The following is a 15,676-nucleotide window of genomic DNA, read 5'->3' on the forward strand; positions in this document are numbered from 1 at the left end:
TGACCGGTCGACAGGGGATGCTTACTCCTCCTAGGCACCTGATCCCACCTCTGGTGTGTCCAGGGGTCCGTGTTTGCCCAACTATCTATTTTGTATTCCTTGTAGGAGTTATGAGATTGATCACTGTTCGATATATTCACCTTTCATCAGTCTTATATATGAACCAACATATATCAATTGTAATGAACCCTCATTTACTTTCTACATGTTCTAAACATAATGTACAAAGAAGGAATGCGATTCTTTAGAATATGGTTAGACCTTAAACATGCCTCTTTCAATAGAATTACTATTCATCATTCAATAAATTTTCAGCTTGCAGGTTATGGTTTGCTACATTATAAATATATATTTAGGGGGATTCCAAAACTGGGTGCCAGAAGATAACTGAAAAAATTGTTAGATGTGACGAAAAACCGTAACTAATTAAAAAATAAATAAATAAATCCAATATATTTTTGAGTTATTTTCATAATGGTATACTATAAGTTGCGCATTCAGATATACATATATTGTTGAAAGAATCTTTACATGCTATAGAAAGCACTTGGAAATAAGAGGTGAAGATGACAAACATGATCAATCTCATGATTCCTTTAATGAATACAAATTAGAGAGACAAACACGATCCCTGTAGGTACCAGAGGTGGAATCACGTACCCAGGGGGAGTAAGCATTCTCTGTCGACTGGTCACACCGGCCATGAGCCCTATATTTTGTTAGGTAAACGGAGTTAACCGTAATCAGAATTAGTATGCTAAGAACGCTCTAACAATTGGTATGAAACACCAGACAGCATTTGACCCAATGATAGGTTGTTATCTTCATTTTACTTTTTCGCCCATCTGATCTACTTCTGACCAACGCCCATAGATTCACTCAGACACAGGGGTATCAAATGACTCTTCAATGTGCACATATCTACAAGTCAAAATTAGTGGTTACCTTTATTCAGCTGTCAATTGGCATAGATGATTGTGGCAAACCAACAACTCGACTTTATGACAACCTCTATCTTCTTCATCCTATGTTTATATCGCAATATTCCATTATTACCAGCAAGCTCTGAGGAAAGCTACTAACAAAAACCTTGATGCTACACAGCTTTCAACAATCTCATTGGAAACAAACATTTCGCAAATTCTATGGTCATTCTAATTCTGTAATTTGCACACACAATCTTCCATTAGGTATTTAACGTATTTCATACTAATCTGTACACCTTTCTTTACACACCGAGTTTGCCTACGGATTACTCCATATATAGGGCGAATGTGACCGGTCCGCAGGTAATGTTTCCTCTTCCTAGGCACCCCCAAATTCGCGAAGAGACGTAAAACAAACATCCTGATTATGACTACGGGTGTTTCCAATGGTCTGTGTATGCCCTAGTCCCAAAGTCCAATTCTTTTTGGCATTTATGAGACACTCTTGGTTATCATCTATTTTACACTGAATAAGTTTTCTCTTCTTTCAAATAAATCAACATGCTAAAATTCTATATTTATTGATATACATGTACATATCAAACAAGTATTCTATAATTGTTCACGGAACAAGAAAAAAACATACATTTCTTAACTAAATATGTATCTCTATTAAAAGAGGTCACTTCTGTATAGAGGCCATTGCTGGTTCCCACAGGCGATACTTCAATACAGGTGTGATTTAAATACAATCCAAAATAGAAAGTCGATATCACACATGTACAGTCACAATAATTATATGAAAAAGGATATGCAATTATATAAATATATCGAGCAGATTCACAAATAACAAGCAATTTCTGGATACTTGACATACATTGTTAATAACATCATGAAGTACTAATAAGTTCCTAGCCATTTGCTTAAAATATTGTTGTCATTTACTATCAAGCTTTTCACTATTTCAACAATACTGCGTATCAGATTGTAATTCCATTCAATTAATTTCAAATAGGTTGTGATTTGGTTTCTATGATAGGCTATAAACACCTTCATGAATTATCTTCAACTTTCACAAATAACTCAGATAATTCTGTTCTTTGCATTTCATTAACAAATATTCATTCGTATAAATCTAGATTCGACATCACCAATATGTGTAAAGTGACACAATGTTTGACATATACATAACACTGAAGAACGATACTGATTCTTTACCATACCAACGCCTATCGCATAGTCACATCCGAAAGACATGCAACTTCTTATGTCAGTCCACTGGCAACATGACAGTCACAACATATGTTAAACCGATTCCAGTAACTCAGTACTTAGATCATTAGCTTTGTGACCGGAAGGTTGATATTGTCAGGTCATTGTTTAAGCCTTCCTTATGTCAGGCCCCCATCAAACCTAGGGCATAAAATAGAAAGTGCTTGTTTCTTTTTGTTTGATATCCCGTCGAGAATATTTCTCTCAAATTGAAGCGTCACCAGCTGTAGGAGAAGTACCACAAATTTAGACTTATGCTTAGCGATCAGGGCTGTATCAATTAGGGTTCTTTAGTTTGCCAACGCCTGTCATGATACTGGACCTCTGTATTTAAGATCATATCCGAAATACCCATGATTTTCAATTTAATCAACATCTATTTATTTGCTTTGACCGATCATGGCATGAGGTAGAATTAAATTTACGACCTCCAGGTTACAAAGCAAAAACTTTACCACTCAGATACCACAACCTTTGCAATATGACTGGTAACGGAGAACAAAAGTAAAACCGGTTTCATTGATATCTATGAAAATATTTGCACGTGCAACCAAATGAAGTAATACGCTATTTTTTGGAACGATAGTACCATATAGCGAGAAAAATAAACTGACAGACAAGAAAGCTAACATTGAATTAAATGTTTACATTTACGGCTGAAATGTGCATCTTCCAATGTATAAAAATACAAAATGAATGTTCATTAAATTTACTTTTTTCACATGTGAATTCATTAATTAGTTATTCCTTACTACGGAGCAAATTACGAGTCCATAATTACGACGACTTACATATGTAGATGTTTGTTACTGGCCATGTCATAGCCTCGAAATGAGGGAAATAAAGATTTGGCATTGGGAATGGCACCGTCTGTTGGTACCAGTTATAAAAGGAAAACAACACAATGGACCGTTTCCCAGTTTGACGTTTCACCCAGAAATATGGTTCTAGAGTTATTCTTCGGGAAGTCTTGCTTTGTATTTAGACTTCGCAGTACTTGTATCTTACAACGATTTGTCCTAATTAGTATTTATGATTTTAAATTCTCTCAAATTCTATTTCATTAATTTTCTAAAATATCTCGTTTTTTCAAATTTAATATGATTCCACGTTATGGTTGTCATTTACAAACCAATATCGAATTTGTATGCACCTTATTGAAAGAATAGATTCTGAATTGTTTTGCAGTGGGCTGATATACAAACTTTTATATTACTTTCGTTTGATTTTCTTGAATTGTCACCTTCGAATCAAGTATAAAGTTTTGACATACAAAATGGTGTGATGGATTCCATTTTTTATATTGGATATACATTGTGATTGAGACTAGAGTGTCATCAAAATTCATTGAATGACACCCCCCCCCCCAAAGCAACCAAACGTCTCTATCAAACACTAGAATCTTTGTCTTCAAATTGTTCAAATCATCTGGTATTAGGAATGGGGTTTCTTAAAAAGTAACAGTCAAGCAATCTTATCTAAGTACTAGAATGTAAAATAAGAACATGTTTTCTCTGAAGCTCATTCACTTGAACAACATTTTCAACAAGGTCAGACACATTTTCGTCATGAAGGATGCACCTGGGATTTAACAATGTTGCTAAATACGGGTTCGCAAATAGCAGTCTCCTCGGGTTTCTGATGTTCCTTTTATATACTGTACGAACGACGTTTATACAATGACCGCAGTTTTAGCTCTGCGATAATTTCATCTTCCTAATCATGTAAATTGTTGTTGATAACTATAGACATATTGCTACTCTTCCTCAGAAAGGTTTCAGTGCTTTCATATCGATATTATGGTTTCAGGTTTATCTTGCTATAATTGCTACTGAAAGCAGACATTGACGGCTGATTGTGATGTCCACGAAAGTCTAAGTGGTCGTAGTTTTCAGAATGCCTATTGAATCGTCCATATGTGTCTTGTGAATGGGATTTTGAACGAGTTACAGGTTCTGTTTTCTTAGCTTCATGTCGAAGTGATTTAGAGCGTACATGTCTTCCAGATTCCACTGATGGTGTGTTACATTCCCGTTGTGATTCACCTGGACTATTGCCAGAATCTTCATCCTCTGAAACACACAAAATCACTGGATTCATGGAAATATAATTAACAATGGAGGCGTATATTCATAGGAAAATTTTATTTTCTTTGAAATGTTAGATTACATTGCGACTATTTTCAAAATTATAATGTAGGGATTATGTTCTCCAAACAGTTGCAATCATTAAAGGATAAAGATATGATAAAGCACATCCTTTACTGTGGGCTTAATTTGGTTGAGTATTATAGTATATATATATACATATTTCTTATTAGAAAAGATGTGTAGCTTCTGGTATCCACAGACGTATTCAGAAAATGGTATATTCTAAAAATAGGGGTAAACAAAAGGTGCATGCATTTATGTCTGTTGAAAATGCTTACTTGTGAAAAAAGTTTACCTTTCATGGTAACTTTCATCGTTTTATTCGATCTTCGTTTCCTGCATATTTCAAATTGAAAAAGAAATTTGCTAACATGTACAAATCGTCAAGTAATATTTATTACGTTCAGATCCAATATATATAGTAAATTGTTTAAGGGCCATATGTAGAACGCTCAATCCAGCATAGTAAAATAAACTGTTATGATAATTCCTGATAATGCACGTTTAGATTCAACTTTAAACAGCCACAAGTCAATACCTGTCTTAATCATACTGACAAGGATTAACGACAGGTGCGCGACATAATTATGCGCTCTACAATTCTTTAAAAATCCTAAAATGAGGAAATTTGAAATCATAATAAAATAGTATACCTTTTTAAATGTTTATATACATGTACACTGTCATTAAGTCAAAGTCATATCTAATATTGAATATCACACTGAGTTGTATATTTAACCCTGCTACACTGTACCCTTGTATATCCTTGTGTATGTCATATACTGTTATTTCTGATTTGAAGAGGCTATGAATAGATGCTTTCTTCCGCTGGAAATTCATTATTGTATTTCTTTGAATTAATTGTAAATAAATGAGTTTTACTTACCAGCTGCACATTAAATATATAAAAAACCAAAATGCTGAAGTTCCAATGATTGATCCCACGACCACGAAAGCTAAATGTTTTGTCTTGTTTTCCTGATTCCGATTATTCACATCGACTGTATGTTTGAAAAACATAACATCTTACATATGTATATTTTCTTTTAAGATTTGTCTTTCGATGTAAACATTTCAGACATGATCTTGATAATTTTCTATTTAAAATTGCAGATCTACATACATGTATACATGCTTTCTTTTGTATTATACATGTATGCTGCAGTACTTTCATTCATTCTATTCAAAATCTCATCACATATCAATTAATTATAGTAAAATTTACTAGGCGTTTAAGTCTCATAGAGCACTTTGTCTGTATATTTTTATTGTTATCAAATCATACTAGATTCATATTAGTTTCAAAAAATGTGATATGCATACCACTATCTTTAAGCTTGCAACCGGAAATATTATCACACCAATGCGTACCACTGCTACAGTTACACTTTTCAAGACAATTAATGCCGAAGAATCCAAAAGGACAGGGCTCACTGCAGTTTTCTCCAAAAGATCCCGTTATCTGAATACAGGCTGAAAACCAATACAGAAATTCCTATATCTGTTATTCATTTTACCAGTTGTGTTTTGATAGGAAACCTTTGTCAATGTCGTTTACTTTACATTTAGTAGGAGGAATATAACGTATATCAAGATATTGTCTTTAATTTCAGGAGAACGCTTTTGTAAAATTTTAATGCAGTCTTATATTCATATCTCCAGATATGATTAAAAAGATATAGAAAGAAAATATTGATTACGGTTTTATTTGCAGAACAAAACATTGATATATACGTGATACGAAACATGCCTGTATTTATTTTTGTGTGACATTTAAAGTAACAATGGAACAAAACCAGTGACAAAATGATCTCAGTACATCATTACACAAGGAAACTAATGACACACATATACAATATGCATAAATATTAAAGTAAACTATGTTTAATTGATTGATTGATGTTTTCCGCCACACTCAACATTTTTTCAGTTATCTGGTGGCGGCCAGTTTTTTTATTGGTGGAAGGGAGAACCCAGATACAATGTACCTGGGAAGAGACCACCGACCTTCCGCAAATAATGTGGGAAACTTTCTCACTTACCGGCGCGAGTGGGATTCGAACCCGAGCCGATCAAAGGTGTGAAGCCATATGATTTTGAGCACGATGCTCTAACCACTCGACCACGGAGTCCCCTCTCCCCCTCAAGTGTTTGAATTAAAAGCCCTTGAGAATGGATCACCTATAAAGAGACGTCTCCAGCGTAAGATAAAGTGTCATAAACTTAGACCTATACTATGTACTTAAGGTCAGTTAGCAGCAAAGATTCTGTATCATTCCAACACCCAAGAGAGAAAGGGCATCGCATCAAAGGTAGGTTGTAGCAGTACTTTTATTGAGCATACATATGTTAACCACCTGTATATTATAGGTCCAGGGTAGAGGTAGTGATAGGGCTGCGCAATCATTGCCTGATAGATCAATCTTGTATTGGCGGCGATACCCAACAATTTGACAAAGTCGAGTCTTCATTACGACCGTACTACGATGATTCTACTCAAAGGCGCTCTTGACACGCTTTCAATACAAACTCAGATCTGACAGCGGCCGATTTTACGACATTTATACTGCGTTACCTTCACGACAAACAAGATCATCTTACAATGTAACATATAACTAGAAGATTGTTCGACGATATCAGTATGCTGTTGCCGATCATAGAACGCTTGTAGTTTGTTATGAACATAGAAGGATCGTAGTGGGAACGTGGTAGAATTTTAGTTAAAATGAATAAGTTAACGACTGCACTGTGTTTTGTTCTACGACCATACCTTTCTATCGCGTTCTTAATACAAATTTATCTCGCTTCTTGTTTGTCATGGTCTCGCTATGCTTGTTTTAACATACTCAAAATATGCATGGTGATAGAGTATATATTTGCTATCATGAAGATCTTATCCCTATCTTACTACTCTTTTTAGTCAATCCGCGGGCTGGTGAATTATGATAGGAAACATTTTGAGCCATCGCTTGCGTCCAGAGGATTCTGGGATGTAAAAGAGAAGTAATACATTCCAGATAACTTCGTGGTCAGTGAAATATGAACCTATAAATACTCTAAGCACGTCCCTGTTGTGGGTCATTAACATTAATTTACTACTAAAACGCTATAAGCTTTATGAAGATGTTTACCAATGGAAGGCATATGTTTACATTTAATATGTAACACCCTTTTCACAAATATTTAAGTTTCGATTTCTTCATTCTTTAAAACTGGACTAATTGTATGATTACATTAGTTCTTTTTAGATCCCAGTATATCCAGATATTTACGTATCGGTGCAATCACATTAAAGCTGACATGAATTAATAAATACGTACACCTTTCTCATCTTATCCGCCATATTTACGTATCGGTGTAAATAAATTAAGTAATAACAAGGAAATACGAATCTGGAAATTTAAGTTTTTACTTCTTGAGCAAACGCAGTAGCTTATGGTGCTTTCATCGATGTCCGCTACTTGAGCATAAAAGAAAACGTCATGAAGCGTTTTCTCGTCGTTTTGCAGCTGGTCAGTGAACGTCTCTGTGAATTAATATTGTCTGAATATCAATTGTTAGGACGTTCTTTACACACTGATTTTGACTGGATTACTTCGATTACCTAATTGACATACAGAGCTCACGGCGGATGACCTCGGATGAGTAAGCATCCCCTGTCAATCTGTCTCATCCGCCGTGATCTATGTATTTCAACCAGGTAATCCCAAGGTATCCGTGTTTGCCTAACTGTTAAATTCATATTCCTTATTGGAATTATGAGATTAATCGTTGTGTGTTGTCTTCAACTTTCCATAATCTGTTTCGTTTTGTGAAAACAACAAACCCGCTGAAGATTGCCCTATCGTTACTATATGTAAGTTGGTTTGGTAATTTGACAAGAACACTACTGTTTATAGCAATGTGTTGTCAGTGCTACAGTTATTTAAGAATGCTGATTCCCATCACTAAGATTCTGATTCTTATGTTAATTTATCCAGGGTACTTGTCCAGTCGGTATCCGGGCTAGAATAGGTCCTCAATACCCCCTGATTGCCATAAAAGGCCACTAAATGGTGCGGTCCTTCGGAGGAGATCGCAAAAACCGAAGTCCCCTGTTACGGCAGGTGTGGCTCGATAAAAAAAACCCTCCCCGCTCCAAGGCCGTTAGCGCCGAGCATAGATTTAAATTGTGCAACCATTCACCGTCTATGGTGACGTCTCCATATCAATGAATTATTCTCGAGGGTGACGTTAAACAATATGCAATCAATCAATCAAACTAAGGTACTTATTCTGCTTAGCTTGATTATTATTTATTTATCAATAACAGTCTCCTGATCTTATCTGCATCATTGTTATGCATCACAAAGCAGTGTATTCTCAGTATAAGATTAATTAATACCTGCAAAGTATTCTCTAAAAGCAAGTGTATATTTGTGTTTGGAGTTTTCCCAAGTAATGAAAAATGTAAAGATCTCACAATCTTGGAAGTTTCAAGTGAAGTCAAATGAATTTAGCACCGTGTGCTTTTTCGTTCATTCAAACTACCAACGAATAAAACTTACCTAAACAACCATGAACTTTGTGACACGATTCAGTTGGCAAACATTCACATTTCGTTTTACATCCATGTCCATAATATCCATCTTGGCAGGTTCTATTACAGTCCAATCCAAATGACCCTAGACACGCTGTGTACAAATCATTGAGATATGTAATGCAAAACAACTTTTTTTATATTTCATCTGCTAAACTCAAGTAATAATGATATAAATGTAACGTAGAAAAATTTTCTTAGAGAAAAATACATCGAACAATGAGCAATCGTAGAAACATCATCAACTTCCCATATTTGCGTAGCAATATACCATTATCACTTGTACGAAAAGTGAAGTTAACGAACAGTTATCGATCTCGTAACTCCTATAAACAATATCAAATAGAGAGTTGGGCAAACACGGACCCCTGGATATACCACAGGTGGGATCATATGGTGTTTATATCTCTCAATTGTTTCGATACACAAGAGTTTGTTCTGCGTATGGACAGTTTTTAAATCGAGGTAGATTACTGACAAACAAGTTGACGGTGCAGCGGTTTCAACAGTCAACATTTCGAAAATGCTATGGTCGTTATAACGATCTAGTTTGCCAATACAACCTAGCATTGGCTCAAATGCTGTGTGACGTGTTATGAAATTGATTGTTGTTCGCTGTCTTGGCCTTTCATACCGATTGTTAAACCTTTCTTGGCATACTGATTTCGACTTCGTATACCTCGGTTTACCTGATAAATATGTAGGACTCGAGGCAGGTGCGCCCTGTCGACATGGGATACTTACTCCTCCTAGGCACCTGATCCCACCTCTGGTGTGTTCAGGGGTCCGTGTTTGCCCAACTCTCTGTTTTGTATTGCTTATAGGAGTTATGAAATTGATCACTGTTCGTTATCTTCACCTTTCATGAATATCTGCCTTCACAAATTATACCTCCGTTCAGTCAGTTTTCTTGGTACTGATAAGCATGTTGAAATCGCAGGAGGTATCTAGATAGGCTACTTCGATGTGAAGAGAAATATCCGGTGTTATTTAATGATTTTAAAGTCATCGTACAAATATATGGGTACAGGCGTGAATTAGGCGTCCACAGGTCATTACAACAGGTGGACTGTAGGCGACAACCAGCGTTGTACATGTCTTTACTACAACATCCATTCGGTTGTTTACGTGTCAATCGAACACGTCAACCGATTTACGTCATAGTGTAATATTTCAACACACGGCTACGGGGTCCATTGCCTTATTGATACAACAGAAATCAATATATGTATATAGATACTCATACAAATATGAATACGAAAAATATGTATAGCGATATGGACCTTCCAGTGTTTGTAAATGAAATTTATTGACACAAACAGAATTACAGTAGATGTAATTAGCACAAATACAAGGGAGTCACTAATAAAAGAAGTAATTATTTATTATTATCATTGATATACTGAAAATAAATTGTAAAAGAATGTTACCGAAATACTTTACACTAGAACCTCATTGTTTCAGTTATATTTATAATTTAAATTTCATCAGCAAATACTCAAAACCATAACATTTATAACAAAATCAGGAATAATGTAAAACTTATACAGTACCAAGTTTGATGCACTAGATGTGCATTTCGACAAATATCTCTTCAGTGATGCTCAACCGCAATGTTTGAAATCCGAAATAACGATAAAATTGCTAGAGCTATTTTAGGGGAAAACAGAGTACCAAAAGGTAGAGTCAAATTCGTCTAAGGATAAGGACTATAAATAATAAATAAAGGGGAAAACGATTCTGAGATACTGATTGAAATATATGTAAATATATCAATGATACTAGTTCCTGCAGTAAAACTTGATGCATACATTTTTTTAAATTATTATCCTATATATTATGTAAAATATTGCTAAGAATTATTAAAGTATATTGTAAGAACGGAACTCAGTTTTAAACCAAACTATCATACTTAATTAAGTTTGGGTGTTTGTAGAATGGAGGAAGTGTCTGATAAGTGTCTGTAAGAACGGAACTCAGTTTTAAACCAAACTATCATACTTAATTAATTTTGGGTGTTTGTAAAATGGAGGAAGTGTCTGATAATAGAAAAAGGTTTCCCTGATGCATTTTATGTAAGAAGGAACTAAACTTAATGACAGGAAGAAATTTGAAAGTGTTGAAATAAGCAAGTTTTCATGTTGGATGCGAAACCACAGATGTATTGTACGATAAATCAACTCATATTTAGAACATGTATGTTCATATGTTACCTGTATATTTATGTTACATGTATTGTTCAGGTCTTATGCTTTCTTTACATTTACAAAGCCTTAGAAATCAGTACCTGGCAACACTCTTTTTCAATTCAACCGAAATGTTAATGCACCGTGAAATTAACAACTTAATCGATAAAATTTTATTTCTACCTATGTGAAAATTAGGTTATATTGGCAAATTCCACCAGACTTTGTTTGCACACAAACCAAATATATACGAGGAAGTTCTATTAGCAGTACTAAGATAAAACTTTTTATAAATGAATTCATTTCATATATGTTATGAGTTATAATGATAATAAGACAGTTTGAAATATAGAGATATATACCATTGTAATAACTGATCCGGATAGGAAAATAATGAAATTGAATAATAAATGGAACATATTTTACTTGATGATAAAATCACATGAACATTTCTCTTAACCTGATGTGAAATAAATTATCTTCATATGATTAAATTCAATGCTCATGTGTTATTCTCTACATATACCGTTACTTTCGTAACCGATTCCTTTCCCACTCTACACACACACACACACACACACACACACACACCAGAAATGTAGCTCCCTATTTTATACAGCAATTACAATTCATGTGCAAAAATTAAAGTTAGAAACATCGGATAAAAAATATTTACTCTCTCTCTCTCTCCACAATTGTACATGCAGTAACATATCTCTGAAATAGCAACACCACTGTTCGAAGCTCGGCTGTCATTGTTTTTCGGGTGTTTAGTTGTACATGTGGGATAATAATAACATGAAAATCGGCAAACTTATCAACGGTTGTTGATTGATGTGATCAATATGCAACATGGCTACATATAATTTTAAAACGCATATACAATTGTTTGAAATCTCTTCAGTGATGCTCAAGCTGAAATATTGGAAATCCGAAATAGCAATAAACTTGTTAGAACTTAAAAACAATCTGAGACTAACGGACTAACGTTAGTATCGAACCCTGCTTCCTCGATTTAAAAAAAAATAATCATACTCAGAACAAGTTCTTGTGTATCGAATAAGTTGGGATGAATAAACATTATATGCAGGTGATAATGGAATATTGCTACATACATATGGGAAGCTGACGATGGAGAAGCTGGAATCACCCGGATCCCATATATCATAAAGTTGAGTTGCTAGTTGAAACACGTAGACGGCTTGTAAATCCATCTTATTGCACTTTTGATTAATTTGTCTACATTGCTAAAATGTCAAACAAACAAAAACAACCTGAAATAGCAATACATAACTTGCCTTTGATGCAGTTCTACATGTATTTACACAGTTATTAAATTTCTATACAAGTTTGTACAAAATGCTGTCGACTAATCACTTCGAAAACTATAGATGCAATAGAGCAAGTTTCAGACAATATCCTACTACAAATAGACACGGAATCCCAACCGCTCTAATAATAACGATTACGTAAAAACAACGAATACGTACGTTCACAGCGCCCTGAAACATTTCTGTAATCCGCGCAACATTTCATCTTTCCTGTAATACTTCTATACGAAAAGACATTTTATTATTACCATGTCAAATGTCGTGGTGAATCTATATGTATCTACATAAAATACAGTTTGTTTTTTCTACAATAAGAATATCTAAATGCTACTTACGGATCGGGACAATGGAAGCCCTGGTTTAGATTCGCTGAAAGGCTGACGATTCCTTTTAAGCTTAAATAAAAATACCATGTCTTTAAAAAAATCATCAGATACATTGTCATAGAAATTAATAATCATAAATTTTTCTGGCAATATTTCCTCGTTCTCTAGAGAAATATTTCCTTTTATATAATATGGCATCAAAGTAGCATCTGGTTTGAGTTTATAAACAAGGACTCTCATGATGTAATTCTCCCACAATATCTCAGTTAATGGACATACCATTTCATCATAGTTCATAAACCAGGAATATCATGGTGTAGTACTCCCAAAGTATCTGATCTGACGGATTAGTCGCTTCCTCAACAGGTAGTAGTGAGCTCGACTCTTCGCAATGTCAGATCTTAAAATTCATGTCATATCCATCTCTGTATTAGAAACAAGGGACGTGCAATATATATCTTTTGTTACAGTAAAACCTTAAAGACCAAGGTCATGTCATTGGAACTGATGTAAAACTTATACGGTACCAATTTTGATGCACCAGATGCGCATTTCGACAAATAATGTCTCTTCAGTGATGCTCAACCGAAATGTTTGAAATCCGAAATAACAATGAAGTTTTATAACTATTATAGAGTAAAACAGTGTGCCAAAAAAATTGGAGTCAAATTCATCTAAGGATAAGAACTATGCGTGAGGGAGATTGAAATAAATTTCTAAATTTTATAACAGCAATTAAATATACATCCGTATTTTTAAGCTAGTAACGAAGTACTTAGCTACTGGGCTGTAGAGACCTTCGGGGACTAACAGTCCACCAGCAGAAGCCTCGACCAAGTGGTCATAATGTAAAACTTATATGGTATCAATTTTGATGCACCAGATGCGCATTTCGATACATTGTACTCTGTATTTGACGATATTCCAAAGTACAACCTTCCTTCGACAAAAGTTTAAGTCTACATCATATTTAGAATCGATGGTGCAGGGGTTTCAACAGTCTCGTTTCAAGTCAGCATTTCGCAAATTCTATGGTCGTTATAACGATCTAGTTTGTCAATACAATCTTGATTTTGTTTTAAAAATGACCGTACGCAGAAGAAGATTTTGCGTATCAAACACCATATGATCCCACCTCTGGTATATCAAGAGACCTGTATTTGCTCAACTCTCTATTTTGTATTGCTTATAGGAGGTATGAAATTCATAACGATTCGTTATCTTCATCTTTGATCTTAAAGAATGAGCAAGTATTCATTGTTTACAATTTTACAAATGAGTGACCTCAATATTGTGTATACGATAAGGCAAAGTGAATAAATTAATTAGCCCGTGCAACATTTCATACAAAGCAAATTACGAAGACTTCGCAGTTTGCTATTGGTCATTTTATAGCCTGCAAATTGCGAAACACTGATACTAGTTGGCATTTCGAATGGTACCGTTTACATGTATCTGTAATATTTATATACCATGGAAAACAAAGTCAATGTTGTTACAAGTTTTGTCAGCTGGAACCAAAACATATTCTTCATGTAACCTATCTATTTCTTTTATTACTTCTGGTTTACTAAATACAGAAGGATAGATGGTATGTACTTTTGTTTTGATATGTCTAATGCGGGATTTTGATATTCCTCGACTGTTCGTTATCTTCGCCTTTCATAGACTATATACCCATTATTCAATGATATCTAATCATTTATTCTGATAAATTTGAATACCTTTTGTTCATAATGTACACTTTGTAAGCCCAAACATGTTAAACGAAATACTGTTGAAAATACAATTTGTTGTCAATATTGGTCTTTCCCCTAATTTTTATGGAAAGTTGAAGATAAACAGTGATAAATCTCATAACTCCTATAAACAATACAAAATAGATAGTTGGGCAAACACGGACCCCTGGACACACCATTGGTAACCTTGACTAAATTTTTTTTTAATTTACGGATTATCATCCCCGAAAAAGGATTTGCGTAAGAAAATGATATGTAGACATTTAACTTTAAAAGTTATAAGCTCTACAACAAGTACACCCCCACAAAAACAATCTTGAATTATACATTATCATATTTTCATACGACATGTAAAATTTGAGTATATTTACAACCTTGGGCAATGATTTGAACTATGTCAAACTATAAGTAAAATAAGATACATGTGGTTTGCAATTAGAATTTACATCTTATCTGGGGGGATATATTCTAGAGAAGGCTATTCACAATGTGAATGTAAAACGAAAGTAACAACTATGGCAACCCCTTTTACTATTTATTCGAAAAATAAGATATCTCTTTAGATTAAAGAGATATCTCTTATTTTAAAGAAATTACTCTTTAAAATGAGAGATATCTCTTAATCTTAAGAGATATCTCTTGAAATAAGAGATATATCTTTCAGTTTTAGAGATATCTCTTTTACTTTTAGAGATATATCTTACACCTAAAGAGATATCTCTTTCACTTTAAGACATATCTATTTCACTTTCAGAGATATCTCTTATACTTTAAGATATATCTCTTTCACTTAGATAGATATCTCTTTCACTTAAAGAGATATTTCTTTTACTCTGAGAGATATCTCTTTTACTTTAAGAGATATCTTCTTCACTTAAAGAGATATCTCTCTAAGAATTCCTAGAGAGATGTCTCTCAAAGTATAAGAGATATCTCTTCAATCGTTGGAAAAGAGATATCTCTTAAAGAGAAAGAGATATCTCCTTCCAATATTTTTATTAGTTTGAATACTAAAGTAATTCTCCCTAGAACGGAAGCCCGCCATAACAAATCTTACAATGATGGCTGGGTGTTGCTAAAACGCGGAACGGAAAATGGAACGGAACGGAAAACGGAAAATATAATATGCAATAATATTATGTGGAGGTCAACATTTTGCAAAATCAA

The 15,676-nt window shown here is 34.3% G+C and overlaps 1 protein-coding gene across 2 annotated transcripts; it reads right to left on the minus strand.

Moving 5' to 3' along the window:
- Positions 1-1,491: 1,491 nt before the first annotated feature.
- LOC125647751 (protein draper-like) lies at positions 1,492-12,920 on the minus strand. 2 transcript variants are annotated; one of them, XM_056141263.1, is made up of 7 exons: positions 12,780-12,920; positions 12,604-12,662; positions 8,896-9,021; positions 5,672-5,821; positions 5,235-5,349; positions 4,644-4,684; positions 1,492-4,270 (listed from the first exon to the last, which is right to left on the minus strand). In XM_056141263.1, the coding sequence occupies exons 1-7, from the start codon at positions 12,887-12,889 to the stop codon at positions 3,996-3,998; spliced, it is 876 nt and encodes a 291-aa protein (XP_055997238.1). In that variant the 5' UTR covers positions 12,890-12,920; the 3' UTR covers positions 1,492-3,995. The 2 variants fall into 2 exon arrangements, with proteins under 2 accessions (XP_055997238.1, XP_055997237.1); XM_056141262.1 differs by having other exon boundaries at positions 12,604-12,665.
- Between the last annotated feature and the right edge of the window lie 2,756 nt (positions 12,921-15,676).

This window comes from Ostrea edulis, chromosome 6 (assembly GCF_947568905.1).
Source record: "Ostrea edulis chromosome 6, xbOstEdul1.1, whole genome shotgun sequence".
In the NCBI taxonomy this organism is placed as follows: Eukaryota; Metazoa; Mollusca; class Bivalvia; order Ostreida; family Ostreidae; genus Ostrea; species Ostrea edulis.

Coding starts and splice junctions, on each gene's coding strand:
- LOC125647751 (XM_056141262.1), bottom strand. CDS start 12,889: ATGACAATGTATCTGATGATTTTTTTAAAGACATGGTATTTTTATTTA. Junction 5,822..8,895: donor CAAAGTTCATGGTTGTTTAG/GTAAGTTTTATT, acceptor ATTGGTTTTCAG/CCTGTATTCAGATAACGGGA. Junction 4,271..4,643: donor GATGAAAGTTACCATGAAAG/GTAAACTTTTTT, acceptor TGTGTGTTTCAG/AGGATGAAGATTCTGGCAAT.